Source organism: Anguilla anguilla, chromosome 1 (assembly GCF_013347855.1).
Source record: "Anguilla anguilla isolate fAngAng1 chromosome 1, fAngAng1.pri, whole genome shotgun sequence".
In the NCBI taxonomy this organism is placed as follows: domain Eukaryota; kingdom Metazoa; phylum Chordata; class Actinopteri; order Anguilliformes; family Anguillidae; genus Anguilla; species Anguilla anguilla.
In genome coordinates, this window is record NC_049201.1 from 50,883,830 (window position 1) to 50,902,743 (window position 18,914).

At 42.8% G+C, this 18,914-nt stretch overlaps 1 protein-coding gene across 10 annotated transcripts in view; it reads left to right on the forward strand.

Annotated features, from left to right (window-relative positions):
• The window catches only part of LOC118227443 (plectin-like), a 191,827-nt gene that overhangs the window by 73,821 nt on the left and 99,092 nt on the right, over positions 1-18,914 (forward strand). For 2 of the 10 annotated variants that reach the window (XM_035418108.1, XM_035418124.1), the window contains exon 1: positions 2,339-2,528. The exons of the other annotated variants lie outside the window; for them this stretch is intronic. In XM_035418108.1, coding sequence (XP_035273999.1) covers positions 2,504-2,528 — 25 coding nt within the window. In that variant the 5' untranslated portion in view covers positions 2,339-2,503. Of the gene's footprint in view, positions 1-2,338; positions 2,529-18,914 lie in introns of those variants that run through there. 10 annotated transcript variants of the gene reach the window in all.

An 18,914-nucleotide genomic window follows, 5' to 3' on the forward strand; every position in this document is an offset into this window, starting at 1 on the left:
GATTCCCAAGGAATCTTTAGTGCTGTGAAAACTATGGGCTGATTTACTCCTGAAATTTCCTGTGCCAGTAAATTATTTTCTTCAGTCGCCACAGGTGCCAGTTCAGAAAAAAAATTTTTTTTCATAGCACAAGTGATAAATGCCCAAATATTAGGTTGGTAAATTTATTTATGAAACCCATAAACACATTAAGGCCAATTCTTCTTTGCATTTCAGTTGTGTTCTTTTTTTGTACAGTATAATGCCTCTACCAGCTTGTATGTTATGTCCATGTCAGTTGTTATTCTTAGCCCATCAGATCGTTATTGATTTATGAATGGTCATGTGATCACTGGTCATTTTGCCTGCTCCTGGCAGGCAAAAATGCTGTGCAAAAATGGACCCTTTTCACGTTCTTCACACATTTTCATTATTTTCTTTGGTAACTACTGGTATTTAATGTGTAATTAAGATTTCATTTAAGTTAAATTTTTTTATAAAACATTTGATTACCCAAAACACAAATATTGACAAATGTGATAAAAAAGATTTTTTTTTTAGATAGCAGCAACACTTCATGTCACAGTAGAAATACCAGTGACATACTGTAACTGTGTGTGACAACAATGTGACACTATACTATACACTCTACACTGACACTGTACTATACAATATAAATGTATAGTATTTAGCCTCCTTTTTCAGATATTTTCACTAGTTCATTGTAAGTTCACTAATAAAAAACTTTCACACATATTTGGATTAAAAAAAAAAAAAAAAATATATATATATATATATATATATATATATATATATATCTGGCTAGCTTAAATCTAGCATGTAGAAAATAAACTCCTCAAATAGTACTGTGTACACTGTATAGATAAGTGGAAAAGATGTCACATGAAGCTCATGAGACACGCTGACACAACAAAATTAAGAACAAAAGCCAAGGGTATTTAGACTTTCTTTAGAGACTATATTTGATGTGTTACAATGTTCTTTATAAATGAAATACTTTTTTTATTTTTTAACATGTGAAGCGCTGAATTAAATGAAAAGATTTCTGTCAATAATGCATCAGGTGTATTTATTTAATACTGCTAAGGATTTAAATGCCCACTAATGTAAGCCATTTGTGACTTAAATTATTATATTTTATTCATAGCAAAGGAAATAACTGACCTTGAACAAGTACAAATTTGTCAAGGATTTCAGGATATTTTGATTATATTTAAGCTCTTCTTCTGTTTCATGCAATGGATAGCGTTTGTGATGATTATTTACTCATCAGTGGGTTCTTTGTTTCTGCGAATGAATACTCTCTCACTGAAACAGGGACTGGTATTTCAGTTTCAGTGTCAAATCTCACCGTTAATGATTTACTTACCAAGGACCAACTCTCACTTTCACCACAGTTTACTGCTGTGTTAATGCAGCCCCTCCCACCACTCCTTCTCTGACCAATCCCAGGCAAGGAGCTCTCTGGGGCTGATAACCATTTCATTAAACAGCTGACATGAAAATACCCTGTTGTTTAAAAGGTGAGGGTACGTGGGAAAGAAATGGGTGCAAACATCTCGTGTGCTAGCTGTTGGTCACTTTAGTGGCTGGCAGATTTCTCTGACCCCACCCTGATGTGTCACTCTGCCAGTGCACTCAACCCTTTTGACCCTACAGCTTAGCAAAGCTCTTGATGGTTGATTCTACCCTTGATTCTATGCATTCAATCCAGACCTTTTAATAATGTAAAAGGTGAGCATTTATTTTATTAAAACTTTATGATCTCTGTGTTGACTCTGAAAACAGATAATATTTTGCTATGGTAAAATATAATTATTCTTGGCACATTAAAACCGCTCAAAATAAATAGGGGTAACAAGTTTTGATTTCCAATAAATGTGTTTCTCAGTAGCGGCATGTTTAAATATCTTTTTGTCTGAGTTTGGAAATTGGATACAATAATTGGATATACATTTACATAAATTAGCAGATTCTCTTATCCAGAACAACTGGCAAATATGCTTTGAGGTGCTGACCCTACCTTAACATTTGTGGCCATGTTTGAAGTGTACACCTTTGTACATTTTTGTATTGCTGTAGTAACTTAAGCATTGAGGTCACCTACATTCTGAAGACTCCCAGTCCCAGACTTGTCACCTGCATTGCACTCTGTTCCCTGCTCTCCACACTGTCCTGGGCTGTTGTGGCTGCTCACTGCCTGCTATGCGCGAGGGGGAAGAATCCCATTCTGTGAAACTGCGAGGCGTGACGTGCCGGACTACGGAGAGGGGAGAGGACTGGGAGAGAGTGAAAGAAGGAGCAAGTGGGAGGAAGGGGGAGTGAGAGAAAAAACAGAACGAGTGCTAGAGAGGAAAACAAAACGAGCAGGAGAGACAGAGAAAGGGGCAAAGTGTAGCTGAGAAAGAATCAAAGCGGCAGAGAAGGAGATTTGAGATCTGGGGAGAAAGTGAAAGCTTAAGACAACTTTCCCGTGGTTCCAAAGGTCCTTTCATTCCGGCACATGGCTTCCTATTACTCGGACAAAGGTAAGAGGTCTGTTGAGTGGCACAAATCTGAGCAGGTCATGGGGGGAGAGGGGAAAAGAAAGACATAAGAGCTGGAGGAATGGGGACGCCCCCTCCTCATTTTACTAAAGGGAAATGTACTTTTTGTAAAGTTATTTGTGTTACCGAGCGCTCAGTTTGTGGGAGCATGGAAGCAGATGTTAGCGCTGAGCTAATGTACAGCAGGTGCCTGTTGAAGGAAGTGGTGCAGCTGAGACTCTGAGGAGGACACCACGGGCTGCATCATCACTAATCTGCAGGGACCCTGCCATTGTCAGCTATTGTGCCTGCTCTGCAGAGGACACCCCGCGATGTCATTGGAGCGTCGCGTGTGGACGGCGAGGGGGCGGGGCTTGGTATTCGGGGCTGAGTGTGCACATTGCCTTAACCACAATAATCGCTACATCTGTCAAATAGGCTCTTTTTTCTGTGCTCATTAGATCGATCATTTTGTTTCCTTCAAGATAATTGCAGTTAATTTCAGTTGTAAAACATGTAGTGCAATATTTTGTTTGTCTTGGATTGATATTTGAAGCTTACGTCTTGACAGATTTCTTTACGGGTAATTATATGAAAGCGTGTTCCTGTCTCAGCTTGCAGTGTACACACAACAGCTTTCTGAGTTGCTTTAATTACATACATTCCACGCTACTAGAGATTATAACAGTCTTAGGTATGCTGGCAGTGCATTGCCATTCTCACGGTTGTGTATTTCAGTGTGTGACTCCTGGGGTTGATTCCCAACTATGGGTCTTGCATACGTATTGTATGCTTGCGGCTTGCACGCTTCTCCAAAATGGTGGTGCCCTTTGGATGTTCTGTCAGGTTTTGTTTTACAATATAAAAGCTATTTAATTGCTTGAATGGTATTAACTGCTTAATTGAAGTGACTGTTGTTCAGGGCCTTTGTCACCATGTTTCCCTGCAGCCTCTCTGTTTACCTTCAGATTCCGGTCGTATTGCGCAGAGATCAGCAGAACTGGGCACATGAATATGTCAGGAGCTTGGTCAGCATCTGTTTCCACCGCGCCTGCAGTATTCAGCATGAAAAACAACACTGCTTTATTAGCAAAGTGAAAAGATAAAGAGAGAGAGGAGATGGTGCATCCTTGGTCCTGAAAGCTGGTGGTACTGCCATTGTTGGCATATGGTCTTCCTCAGGCAAACATGGTGGTGCCGCTGAGCTCGGGCAGTGGGCATGTGTGCCAACCCAGCCCCACTACTCATACCCCATGATGCTTTGCATTTAGTTTCACAAGGGGGCTTAATCCCTGCACAGCTGAAAGAGACCACTGGTGGAAACTCCATACCAGTCACAGGGCTAACTGGCTGCTGGGAATCAGCACCTATTTCTCTGCACTGTTAGCCTGCTCTAATGTCCAAATAAACCACTTACCCCATTCCTTTTCTGTCACTGCATCTACAAGGACTCACTGGTGAGGCTTAATGCTTTTGTGTCTCTAGTATCCCAAGGAAATGCAGTTAAAGCAGAAAGTCAAGTTAGCTGGCATGAAATCGCTCATTAGTTCCTGTAGATTTAAGCTTGGCCTATACCGGAAAGATTGCATTTGTTCGCAATGTCAAACATGTCGGGGGGCACACTTGCACAGTAAAATATTCAGTGTTAAATCAACTCTTACAGAGTACATACGATCCCAATTGGACTCATATGTATTCTGTTAAAGTTTAATTACCCCTGGACATTTTACTGCATAATGACAGTGGTAGCATGATTCTGCTCTATGTGTGTTTGTGTTGCCAACATTGCTCCAGCTCCTAACAGAAGCAATAATATGGGCTGCAAAACAGCGAGCGAGCGAGCGAGAGCCTTCATTATCTGTTTAGAATTATTTTGGTTTTATTTTTAAATCATTAAACTAAAGTTTTCTTAATAAGCACAGCAATGTTCAGCATTCACCAAATGGGACTCGCTAAAGCCAGGTCTGTTAACGGAACGCTCGCATTTGTTTATAATTGAAAGGCAGGGAAAGATGGTGATGGAATCCAGCGCTTTGGCTCAGTGGTCAGTGCTGCAGTACGGCTGGCTCCCCGTGCTGACTGCTGAGACTGCTGCTGCGCTTGATTTGCGTTCTGCTCTGCTGGTTCTCGCACGAGCGTGCTGCCGCACTGGACCGCAGCGTACGTTTAAAATCATTCCAGCACCAGCTGGCTCCGGAGAAGGAAAATTCTGGCACTACTAAAGCAATATCAATAAAGCATTCACAGCGGACAGCTGACAAGGTAAAAACCTGTGGATGGTAGAAGTCTGCATCTGGAGGCATATGAAAGCGGTCTCCTACTCGTGGCCAAGCACAATCTTTTCCCCAAGCCCCCAAGCCACAGCTAATGCTAACTATTCCTGTGTATGACAGCCACTGCTTGTTAATAATTGCTATGGACATTAGCTGTTTGTCTTTAAATACCTGTCTGCTGCTGGATATTAATTCAGGCGTACTTGTGGCTCAATGTCTGTTCAGCATCTCAGTGTATTTACAGGAAACATTCCTGCCCTCAAGTAAAACAGCTGTGTGTTAAGGCAGCATTTCTCTTACAGGTTATTATACTGTCACAATGCAATGTGTAAACAACACAATGGACTTGAATGCATTTAAAAGGTTAGGCTTGTGTGCATTGTGCTGGTTAATGATTTATTGAAAGCGGGTGCACCGTAGGGTGCAGTTATTGCTCAGTTATCACAGCCATCTCAACATTATTTATCCAACATGTTTCCAACTTCAAACATGTGGCTCCCTGGGGTAATGGAAGCATCGCACTAATGGGTCGGCGCATCACTGGGATTCCTCCGTGCGTCCAAAGCCCTGGGCCCCACCACACCTGCAGCTCGGTATCCCAGCATGCACCGTTCGTTCTCCTCTCCCAGAATAGACAGTGCCTCACACGCTTAACATTTGGCATTTGGCTGGCCAGGTTCCTGAGCTCCAGCAATGAGAGCCCAGAGGTTGACACCTACCTGCTGTTTGCTTTTCACCTATGTGTCTGCTGGAAACTGGAGGATTTATGGGTGCGGTAATGCACAGCAGGGCTGCTTTGATGTGGAGCTCCTCTTCTGGGCTTTTAGCCGCGATACGGAATTCCTCTGGGTTAGCTTACACCCTTTGTGTGAAGTTTACTTTAGGGGGTGAGGTGTGTCATTTCAGCTGAACCGCCACTCACAGGCTTACCTGGGTCAGTGCTTCCTATGTAGTGGACAAATACCATTTATGATGAATTAACCCTCATAGCTTTCTGTACCTTTAAGTGAAAGCTATGTTTTAAAATGTAATCATAATTTGATATTCTTTTAACATAAACACTATATTTCAATTTGGACAATATTTTATTGTTTACATGCAATTGATTTTGTCCTTATTGTACATATAAACATGAATATAGACTATATATAAATATGTTAAATATATTGTACATATACATATGAATTATTGCCTCCTTGTAATTTAAATATAATTATATACCAAGGGCCATAGAATGTTATTCTACAATGGCCATATTGCTAGTTGTTTACCATTATAAATAGCTATGGTAGAGCACACCAGAAACACTGGTCCTTTGACATAAAGGAACTTCTTGTACCAGCCTTGTGAACAGTCAGTTTGAGCGATGGCAGACATAGACAGAAGAGATAAAGATGGTTCTGGAATGAATCCCTGCTGTTTGGAATTGCTCGGGGCACGTTCCGCATTTCTCCACACGGCAGAAGGAAAACGCTCGACCAGCTCGAGGTCTGCGGAACGCGAGGGGGGGAATGGTCTCCGTTTTTCTCAGTGTGAAAAAATGCTAACCTAAAACACCCCAGAACATTCGGAAGGCTGTCGGCCTCTCATGTCTTAGCATGGCTGTTAGTGGTTGTGGCAGTCAGATAGAAAAATATACTTTATGCAGCTGAACGTTTGTATTCCCTATCGTTTCATCTGTTGTTAAGAAATGATTTATGCCAATGTGAGGTAAAATATGACATGCAGATTTTATAGAATATAAATATATGGAGTGTAGATGGAGTATATGAATCAAAGTATTGCCACTTCCATGTATGGAATTATATGGTAATATATGCAATCTACAATGTATGTGGTTCTGCATACTGTGTTCTGCAGCACATCACATACATACAATTTCTTGAAGATGGAACTTTCATTACAGTGCTTATGCAGGCGGAACTAGGATGAGAGGATAGGGGTCGTTTAAATGCAGATTAACAGACAGGGATCAGAACGTCACATGCGTTTGCTGCGTTGGCACAAACATGACTTCGGTATTCATGCCATGCAGTGCTGTCGCATGAAATCGCATCCAATGCTATGGCTGCGGATGTCTTAAGACCAGAAAGCCGATTTCCCATTAAACAAGTTTTTATCACAGCCAGGATGACATATGACTGTTAATTAAAGGAGGCATTTGGCATGAATTATGATGAACTTGCATTTCCTGTCGGGATAACACAGCGGAAATAGTAGCATGCATCATAGCTGTGGCAGGTGGAAACTGCGCTGACATATGAGCGATTGCAGCGGATGCCATTTCAGCGACCCCTTGATGTAATCACAGCTTGTGGTATTAATGAGCTGGTGATTTAAAAACAGCTGCTAGTTGCTTTTGTAAGCAGCTGATATTAGAGAAAAAGAGCAAAAGAGCATGTTTTAATGTACAAATGGAAAGAGAGCAGAGTTCAAGGTTCTGAATTTATACTGCTTACACCAGCGATTGCCAAGATTTTTGATAATTTACTGTACCTTAATGCAGACCCACCCAAAATTCTGTGTGCCCCAACTGGAACAAATTACTCCACTGGAACAAATTAGTCACAAATTAAATAAGTAGCTAATTAATGAGAATTAGGATTAATGGACTGAAGCCACAAAATAAGGCCAAATGAGAGGAGCTTTAATTATTTTCTGTATGTGTTTACTCATGGGTACATTTTAGGTTTCACATTTAAGAACAAGAATATTTAGGAGAAAATCAAATCATTGCATTCGGTGCCTTATTTGTATATGGATGCTAGCTTGTACCCCTTTTGATAGCATTTGAGGACAGCCACAAAAATGCTGGTTATACTGTTGGAAATATTGTGGCACAATTCATGTGAAAATAGCATACAACATATTTAATGCAAGTATGATGGTGCCCTTAATTATGTGTAAGCCATATTAATATAAAATGTGTCATTCATGTGGAGATTGAAGCATAAAAATATTTCTAAAGTTTTTTTTTTTTTTTTTTTTTTTCTCTGAAGACCCTACGTGGGTCCTTCATAGGTCCCCAGGGCTCCCGTTACCCCAGTTTGGGGACTTCTGTTGAGGGATGTAGTCCCGGCTTGGAACAACGCCCTTTCTCCAGCTGTTTTTCTCATAAAGGAAATATGACATTTGAGGGAAACCCTTCATGTATGTCCCAATTGTTGTGCTGTTGCCAGCGTAACCAGATACACTGATATTAATCCCTGGAATTTCAAGGCGGCTGCTGAAATGGGCTGGTTTGGAAAAAGAGCCCTTTCAGGCCAAAGGTCTCTCCACTAAAGCTATTCACATAAGAAGGACAGTGAATGAGACATTCAAGAAAACACCCTGGGAGAGCCATGAAATTGTAGTAATTTATGACACTGTGTGCTGGTTTTTGTTCCAATGGCAACTGCAATCCTAGAATTTTTACAAGCTGTTAATTTTTCTTAATTAGGGGCTTGTCATGTTTAGAGGGATTATTTTCCCTCTTAAGCCACATTATGTCAGAAACAAGATTTGTGCCATGAAAAATAAATGTCCCAAATTCATATTGTACACAGGGGGTCCCCTGGACCGAGGTTGAGAACTGGCCTGGAGAAGGAAGATATACGGATCACATCAACTATCACACTATTTCTCAATATTATTCAAACATTTGAAGTCTTTCCAATAGCTCTGCGTTGCCCTAATTATTGTAAAGATATCAGTGCTTGGCTTCTCTTGCCCCGATTAAGTGGCGGAATGGCATAGTTAGTTTCTTTATCTTTTGACTGCTTGGCAGCGCATGCGTTTGTTTTTAAGATCCACAGCCCCGTGTCTACTAAAGTACTCTTGAGTGTGTTCAGACAGACTGGTTAATACTGTGCGCCTGACTTCTATCCAGATCAAAGGCTGGCACTGCCTTTGTCCAATCAAAACACATCTTTTCAATTTCCAGTTTGCTTAGATGTCAGAACACGACTATTATGTCTGCTGAAAATTGACTGAAAGGGTTTGCTGAATGAAACCAGATGACCACAAGGCCGCTTGCAGCGAATGTTTGACATCCCCGGTGCCAAACCCAAGAATGTTCTAGTCACAGCTGGGCCATGTTTATTCCCCATTACACCAGTAGGTGGTGCTGCTGCTACAGTATGAGCTGGCAAAGCACAGACTTGGCTTGCTGTCAGCTCCCTCTCTCACACAGCTTGAAGTTATCAGTGCTGCCCCACAGTGGGTTAAGTGCCATGAATTTTCCTCATACAAAATGAAACTGTCTCGCTGTGTACTTTACCCTTTCCTGTGAACTTCATCTTATCCTTCCTTTCCTTTTGGCGACTAATGAAAAGACAATAGCCCTTTTTAAAGTAAATGTTTAACTGTTTTTTAAGTACCACTACTACTGTGTTGCAGAAGTTAAATTGTATAAAACTTTTTAAACTGTGGATGGATCCAAATAGTGTATTATAACCATGGTGTTCTGTTCAGTGCTTGATAACTGGACTTTAGAAATGTGCACTGCAAACTGTATTTGCAGAGCAACATGTGGCAGTGCAATTAAATCATGTCTTATTGCTGTTCCTGTGTGGACACATTTATGTACGGCAGTGCATATGTTTTTGCTATCACTTATACAATCTCTGCCTATGGGTCTGTAGAAGTGCACAATGCACAAGGCATATAATTGAAAGTGCGATCTGCCCGATGAATTAACTAACCGCTGATCCTGTTTTTGTCTTTTGCAGGTGAGTTGGTGTTCTCCTCTTCACGCCGTTCCTCTCTGTGCCTGGGATAATTTGCCGGGGGGTCAGCCGCGACACCCACGAGATTCGACATGAGTACAAAGCACACCACTTCCCGGTGGCTGAAATAACCCCTGTCAGGCAGAAAATGATCAGGGCTGGAGTAAAAATGTATAAAAAATGGTTGTGGAAAGTTTTGGCCAGGGCGTAGTTTGGCAGAGGACCGGTGGCCTTTTTTATGAGTTGGATACACTGCCTGCTTTGTGCACGGCTGGGTCTTTCACAATAGAGCGGGAAACAAAATTCCCAGCAGATGTTTGATCCCGGCTTTTGATCTCTCAACCGGTCCCTGCGGAAAGCCGGAACAATTAGAATCAGCCTGTGGCCCTCGGTGCCTTCTCACTCTTTGCTCCAGCGTTTAATGTTTCAATGTCTTATTACAAAAAAAGTAGAACCATGGTTATGTGGCTTTGATCTCTTCAAAATTCACCCTTATTCAGTTTAAGGGGCGTGGTCTTGAGGAACAAGACATGATTGATGGTTTGGGAGGTGGGAAGGGTCACACACTGTCAGCCCTGGGAGGGAATTTGGGGCCAAAGTACCCCTGTGGCAGGACACTTAAACAGTAGGATTGACAGGACAGGGCACTGTCCGTGATGAGCCAATGGCAAGCTATTCCTTGCCCTGAAGACAGGGCTGTGCATAATTCATAAATCTTGGCTTCTTCGGAATGTACCAAGTGGTAAACATGGGGGAGGGGGGTGTGCCTCTCACACCTGCAAGACAGCGTGAGGTTAATAGGAGTCAGGTGGTCATCCCCTATTCCACCTCAGGGTACTGAGAGGAACCAGAATGTAAAATAGTTCACATTGACTTTGCTGCCAGTGGAAACAAAAGCCAGCGTAATTTCAACCATATTTTTCCCATTTTGTCTAATTTAGCTTAGCACTCTAACATGCTGGTGTTCTCGCTGGTCTCAGCGTTCCATCATCTTACTTTGCTTGATTGATGATGTGAAGTTCTTTACGGCTGTGATATCTGTGGCTGCTAAACTGGCAGAAATATTTTTGCGGCTCATCAAAGGTTTTGATGGGCTATTTGAGTTTTACGGGCCCCTCCTACATGGAGCTCGTTTTAAATGTCCTCATGAGACCTCAGAGACTAACACAGTCGCATTAGGTTTGGTTTAGCTGTGTAGCATGGTGGGTATACACACTCAGAAAAATTGGTCATGTCATCACAGGAGAACCATTTTTAGTTATTTATGCAACCCTCTATGGTAGGTGTGAAAGGTGTAAAAACGCCCTATTGTGCGTTTTTGTGCCCTGCCATTATACTTAACCCCAAATTCTCAAATCACATGTAAATGCATAAAAGAAAGTGAGTTTGAAATCTATGTAACACTCATGGGTAATTCAGATGTGACGTTCTCTTTAGAACCCTTAAGCTACGGTAAAGAGGAAGTGGAAGAAGAGGTTAGCGCAGGTGGAATCTGCTATGCAAATTCCTGCCACACCCTAAACAGTCCCCACTACAGTTTGAATATCAAACAACGCGGCTGAAATAGAATTGCGCTGTTTTGCATATTCTGGGCTGGTTGGCTTTTGTCTTCGCCCGGCTCTTCTGTAATACGAGAGCGGTGCCCAGGGCCACCAACCGGTCGGCAGCGCTGCCGTTACCTGGCAGGGCGCTTTTGTGCCAATCCGGCGGGTCGAACGGCCGCCCGGCAGCTGCTCTGGCGGGGGGGCAGGTGGCCCTCTGGTGCCCGCACCGGTCCCTGTCCTTTCAAAGCTACATAGGGCGGAGCTGACTGAGCTATGTTTACACTGCTGTGCGTGGGAGTGGCACGGTCTGTTCTGCGCTTTCCTTTGTGCATTCGTTATTTATTTATTAGACGTGTGTTTAATTATGAAAGGAAACCAGCCAGTCAAGCCACTGTGAAGCAGACAGCCCAGTGTCTACACAGCTGCCCAGTTCCACAGGTGCTTAGGTCGTTGGACATAGGAACATTTGGGTTGTGGGAGGGGCTGAGCTGGATTAGTGGGATTAATGGGATTTAAAAGCTTTCTATATGTCTACTTTCTATTGACCTTCACACCAGTTAAATTAAACATTAATTAAACCAGTTGAATCATCGGCAGAGTACATACAGTACACATACAGTTTTGTGGACATATGACAAATATATGTTTGCACATAAGTTACGTTTTTAATAATGGGTGGGTCACAAATGTATTTTCTCATGAGTGGGCCCCAGGTCATCGTGAGATTGTTTGAAATTCTTTCTCTAATTACACTTGTTAGCAAATAGACATAGCATTAGAGTGATACAGGCTTCTTTTTGAAGGCTGATATTAGCCTAAGGGTAGCAACCTAAGCAACCTCGTAGTATTAACATCACGATCTAAATTTACAGTCACTGGGGTGAACATTTGATATGAGTTAATGTAAGCATACATTCAACCATTTAGATTGAGGGGCACACAAGAGAGGCTGGATTTGAGCCAAGAGCCATATTCCTTTCCTCTGCTACTGAAAAAAAGCCTTTTGACTTCTCATAGCCTGGTTGTGCATTCTTGATACAAATCATCTGCCCGAGACGAGAAACAGGATACAGTTAGTCATATCCGTACCCCTCTCCCACATGATACTTGCTCACAAGACTGCCAAAAGGCTGTTTTTTCAGGCAGGGAGTGTGAGGGTGTAAAGCTCAGATTTTTAAAATGAATTTCCTCCCGATTGCGTCTGTCGCTGCATTGTTCTGAAATTGCCGATGTGGGAAAACGATGTCCCATGAAGGCGATGAAGGAATATGAGTTTTTTTTGCAGCTCATTGTTCGTCACGAAGCATGCCAATATTTAACATCTGATGTTTACATTACGAGCTGATGCACTGAGAAACATGGCGTAGAGGAGCCCAGCCCTCTGATGATAAGGAAGCTGAAGAATGCAGCAGATACTGCAAAAGGGTCATCTGGATTTCAAAATACAGACAATTCCAGGCATAACTTAGAAACCAGAGGTTCAGTCCGACTAGTTTGAACAAGGGGGCCTTACGGGCAAAATTCTGTAGTTTTAGGGATCCAGGGGAGTGCAGTTAGTAGACAGTAGCTGTGGACTCAGGCCATGGGAGAGACATGGGGCGTATGCTCAGAATTGGGACTGTCCTAATTTAATCTTCTGGTCGCCCTAGTTGCGTGTGAGTACAGTGGATATGTGCACACCTTTCATTTACTGTGTTCTCTGCATGGGTGTGGTTGACATAGAGGTGACAGGGGAGCAAAGATTGGAACTAGCAGATGCATACTGGAGAAGAAGGGTGAATGACTTTTTTTTTTTTTAAACCCTACTGCTTCTGCTTGCTGGTCTTTGATGATTTGAAGTGATCGATAAGAAACTGTTAGGATTCCAATGTCAAAATGAACATATAGTAAAAGTTTTCCCACAGATCAAATCCCTTTTCTCATCTACCAACACGCGGTGGTTGGTGTACACTTAGAGGCATTCAAGGCACGCCTTAAGATATATTTTGCACTCAACAGCTGACAGATCCAGTTCTGATATCCTTATCTTTGCCGTTTTCATTTTTCCCAACAGTGTTCTGCTTCATAGATTACTTCCAGATATCATAGTTGCATAAAAATGTTATTCTGGCACATTGCTCTACGTGGTAAGTACGGTTCTCAGTATAATTAGGGCTTTACTACCTGGCATTAGTTACTTTGTAAACACTGTATTTTTTAGGCCCTAACCACTTTGCTCTCGGCATATGGCCAGGGAAAAGCACTGCAGAGTACAGAGGGAGTGGTACTTACGCAATGGGGCCTGGGGGCTTGTGGGTGGGGCTGCGCTGGAGGAAAGTGAAGGGGTTTCTCCCTGGTGTCCTCCCCAGTTTATTAAAACTGGCCCCGCCAGCCCTACCACTAATACCCGCTCCCCCATTTGTTCCCTCTCACAAGCCGCCCTCCCCCCTCATCTGCTGATGTTGGCCCCAGCCCCTCAACCTGTTTCCCAGGGTCCATCTTAGAGCAGTGAATCCTGGGAGCGCGGCGACAATGGAAAATTAATGGGTTCTTCTGCAGGGGCAGGCCTATTCACAGTTGAGTTTACCGGGCGGGCAGCATGTTATTGATGGTACAGGCTTTAGAGCAGGTTCTCGATCCATCACAAACACAGACGTCCAGCAGCACAGCCTGTCCTCTCCTCCGGAGCAAGCAGTGCTTGTTTTGTATTGTAGCACATTGTGGGTTTACCACAGCAATGCTGCCTCGCTGCTTCACCTGTCAGCTGATGTGTCCTGAGTGGTGTCGATGTCTTGCCTAGAGTTACACAATCTCTTTGACATCTTTGACTGTTCAAAATGAGGGTGTGGGGGGATTTGTTTGTTTTAGCAGCCCTTTCCTGCACAGCTCGGCTTGTGTATCTTGCTTTGTTAACAGTAAAAGGAGGTGCCCTTCGGGTCAGGTTCCTCTGCTCACCTGCAGTGCCATCCGTCAGCACTGAGCCGTGTGGGTCAGCCTTAGATGTGCACCACCACGTGGACAGAAAAGGGGCAGGCTCTAAAGGAGATGCGGCATGGGGAAGGGATTAAGGAAACAAGAAATGTGACCAGAAGGTTTGAATTGCAGGTGTGGTCCTGCTATTGTACACTTGAACAAGGTTCTGAATCTAAATTATTTCAGAAAAATATCAATCCACTATGGGTGGTAATAATAATAATAATAATAATAATAATAATAATAATAAATAAAAACAGTCCAGAAAGAATTCTGGATTTTGAATGAACAAGGATTTCAAAATAAACGTATGGTTAGATGCTTGTTGAATGGCAATGGATTTATGAGGGCCAGCATTATTCATGACTGTCATGCATAGATGGCCACTTCCATCTCATTTGATCCAGAGAAGCATTTACTGCATTGCATCTTAACGGGCCATTGGAAAGTTGACAAGCAATGGGCAGGCAACCCTGGTCCTAGTTTAATCACAATCCATAACTCCATGATTGGGGTTTATGTATTATCAGGATTAATGAATGCAGGTTACCTTGTGCAGGAGGTACACGTGTTTCACCATTCAGGCTGAATATTCAGCTGAATTGAAGCTTAATGATTGAACAAGCTATGCAATCGAGCATAGATGGAACAAAAACTAGAAACATCTCTGGCACTCTGAGACCAGGGTTGCTTGTCAATGTCATATAATGCAGCAGAAATAATGACGTGTTTCTGTCATTCCACCCGAAGTGACCACAGACTGACTTCTGGATTCTGTTCATCTGTCCGTCTTAGGCTACACAGTGGCCGTTTTCATCCAAGTCTGTCACGCAATACGCACCGGCTGGATATTTGCTTTACGCTTTCAAAATACCATTGGCCGGAAAACCTCTGGGGTGAAACATGCCTTTGCGGACAGGACGCTGTGTTTGACCGTTAACTCCCACTGCTTGGAATAACAGTGGAAGAACGCCGGGCGTGCGAGTGCACGGTTGGTGTTGAACCTCAAGGTCTTTCCCCTTAGGAGAACTGCCACAACCTTAGGTAAATCATTCCTGGAGTACACGGTGTACAAGAGCGCCCTTAAGATCAGCAGACAAAAATGTGAAACATCTCTTAATTACAGAGCTGCAATGATGACGTCCATGATATGTGAGAGTGGATGATAGAAAAAACGCCCAAATGGGCACTTTGGAATTGACTCTGAGACATGACCTAGAAGGTTCTCATTAATGGGCTAATCTCATTAGCTGTTGCCCAGTGAACTTCCCACACAAATTTCAATATACTACAGTTGGCAAATCAGGTGAGAACAGGGTCAATATTCTTGGTCTTTGTCCAAACATGTACAATCTTGAGTTGAAAAACCACAAGGTATTTACTGCTTTAGTGTACAACCATTATACTCAAACTGTCAACACGCCAAGTATTTTGCAATATTTATAGTCCCATGTTATGAAGGACTGGAATTGTATTTCACGTGCATCCCTACACTTCTGTGGAAGGCTGTAATCTTCAGTGAGCCATCTCTGGCGTGCCCAGCGGGAGATAGCTGATGATGGCTGGCATTCGGTCTGTCTGTCGTTGCCGTTTGGACATGCCCTGTCTGTCCTTATTGACACAGGAATGAATGGATTGTTTGAAATGTTTTTAAGTGCCCACTTAAAAACATTTTTTATTTTTTGGGGTTGGGGGGGGCGACTGTGTTGAATAATTGAGTAATGGAGACTGTACGGTTGGCCAGATGTGTGCCAAAGGTTTTGTTAAAGTCTTTGCAGAGGATTCTTTGCAGATCATATCCGGTGAAATTCCCCAGTCTTGTGGTTATGACTGGCATAAAGCGTCCATATTTACCGCATTCCCCTTTCTATCAGATTAAAATTAGAGCGACGGTTGACTGCACGCGCGGCATTGCGGAGTTCCCCATTCTCCCTCTCATGTGTTGCTGCCACAGCCACACCCAACGCTCTGTCAGTTTTGCCTGTAGGTTTAGGAGGGAGACACCTTGTGGCCAAACCTGCCAGTTAAACATCTCATTGTAGGACAGTCGCACGGGCAGGTAGTCTCCATCCTGACTGAAAACCTAGCAGAGAGGGGGGGAGTATGCAGTTTATCCCCACAGAAAAGAGTGAAATGTATTGCAGCTCCTCCGGTCTGCAAAGCTCCTGTTTTCCCCCAACAATTCTGTCCAGAGGAAAGAATTAGGCTGTTTCGTTTTTACAAATTTTTTTTTTTTAACTGAACAGCTTTAGTAGTTTAGTAAATCATATCAAGTCAAGCCTGTTTTCTCACTGTTGGATCCAGGATATTTAGTCAGTTCTCTACATGCCTCTCTAAAAATATGGCTTAAGCTGTCCAGGGTTACGATCCAGAACACCAGCACTGGCAGTATGAGGTGTCCAGTGTCAGTTTTTTTGTTTGGGAGCAGTTGCCAGGGGCGACAGCCATGCTCCTGACCACAAATCAGGAAGGGGCTCTTATTTACCCAACCAGCTTCTGCCTGTGAGTCATGTTGCCCTAGCAACCAGAGGCTCAGTCTGACCACACCCATTTCAGTTTGAACCGCTGACTCACTGCCCAGGCATTCTGCGGGCTGAGAGAGCAGCATCTGATACCGCCGCTTTCAACTGATTTCACCGCGCGTGATTTTACTTCTTTTTTTTCCACTTTTGTTTCCATGGAGAATAGACTTCTGTATTTTTTTCTGCCCCAACTCCCCCTTTGATATAAAGACTATAATCACATCTGGGCAGAACCGAAAGCACGCCTCCCCCCATGCACGCCTTGCCCACAGAGCTGCAGCCGTCTGTACTGATTAACTTGTTTGCCTTGTCCTCTGGAGCTGCCCGGTAGGGCTCGCCTGCCGCCATTTGCTGCCCAGTCCGACATCTTAGTAACAGCTCCAGGTGCAACGTGAGCTCCTGTGACTCAGAGCATGTGCTGGAAGAAAGCTAGCAACTTTCAGGAAGTAATCCATGTTGAATACCCCTGGCTTGGCCAGAATATTTGTTTTATTTCCTACTAAAACATGTGTTTCAAGGTATCAGATAATTTTTCTGACTCATTCTTTTAACTTTTTGGCAAAAACGAGGCACAGAAAATATGTTGAAATATGATTGGTATGGGTTGGAGAAGAAATTTTGGATTGTGTTTTAAGTCCCAGAGCGACCCTGCTAAACACATTTATCTTAAGCCTTAATTTAATAAAATAAACAGTCTCTGTGAGAGATTCTCCCATTTTTTCTCCTATGTGATTTTCCCATTTTTGTGATGTACTGTATGGATGTTTGTGGGTGTGGGTGTGCATATTTGTGTGTGTGTTTGTGTGATGAGACTGCAGTAAAGATATCGTCCCATTCATTACTTTGGTCCTTGAAGTATAAGCTTTTAAATTTAATTGCATCGTTTATTTTTCTGCATTGTGCAGCTAAAATATAACATTGCTGCAGGGTTTATCTAACCAAATAAGCTGTTTTGTGCACTCTTTTAAAATGAATTGTAACTTAGGCTTTGCCAAGCAGATCAATATTTGATTTAACAGCACTTTGAGCAAATTGTGTGTCTCTTGTGGAGGTTTCATTGCACCTATGTGAAAAAGGGTCTGAAGTTTTTATTATAAACTGAGCTGTTACAATTATGTTTGCCAGTCTTATACTGAGAACAACAGAAGACAAGAGCTTGCAGTTTCAGAAGATTGCAATTACAGTTTAGTATTTAGTCATTTAGCAGACGCCGAAGAGACTTACAAAAGTGCTTTTCACACGGTAAGCAAATACCACTAGAGCTATGCAGAGTTAGAATCATGTAAGTTTCACTGTCAAAGTACATGCCTCAAGACCTGTGAGATAAGTAAAAAGAATGGTTATTTATTTTATAAAGGAATGTGCTTGAGGTGAAAGCCCAAGTTTACTATGAAAGGACTAAAAAAAAATCCCTGAAAAGCAAACAAAGTACAGCCTGCAGCTCCTTGCTCCATTCACAACTATATACTTCACCATTTAAAAGGTGAAATTACAGTTTCTAGCACTAGAAAATATGTGCATCCACTTAAAGAAGCACTTGAAGTAAGTATAGTAATATTCATCTCAGGCACGGCCGTTTAAACAGACAATATGTGCAGTAAGTAATAAATATATGATGCTATACAATATGTGTATACATTTATTACATTTGCTTAATTATATGCTTTAAAGTACTGCATGTGCACATTTTGTTTTTGAATTCCTCAATCAGTCGTCTAGATCTGTTTTCCTGTTCTTTGACACATTTTTTCACTCTCAGCAGTAAGATGAAGGTTACAGAAATGGACAAAAATGTACCAGTTTGCCGTCAGAATTGTACGCCAGACGCTAAGCTCTCTGTCGGAGCCAGTGAGCGATTAGGCCAGCTCTGGGAGAGAGGCGCACAGGAAAGGTATTGTTCATACAGGGCATATAAAACGAAACCCTGGCATAACCAAATGGAAACCATGAGCACCCTCGCTCACGACATCCCCTCAGCCCTGGGAAAGCTGTGGTGTTTTTTCAGTGAGTCAGACCTCTGTGGAGTCGCACCATTTTAGCCCTCTGCCTCGCCTTTACGTTATTACACAAGGCTGGCTTTCACGAGGCTCTGAGATGGTGACGAGGAGTCAGCGCACAGCTCTCTCCTCTATCCAGATGTGCCCCAGATGTTGTCGCGTCTCCTCTGAAGGTAGACTCCCACAGACAGAAGATCGGTACCAGTTCCTCGCGATACCCGGAGGGAGGTGAATTACCCTCTGAATGGTAACATCAGACCGCTCTCCTCAGAAACAGAGGTCCATAGAGTTAGAGGAGCCTCCAAAGACAGCTGTAAATCGTCAGCTATGCTTGGTTGCCACGGTGTTGTGGGCGACAGCATAAGACTGCCATTTGCTTGTTCCTCTAGCCTAGC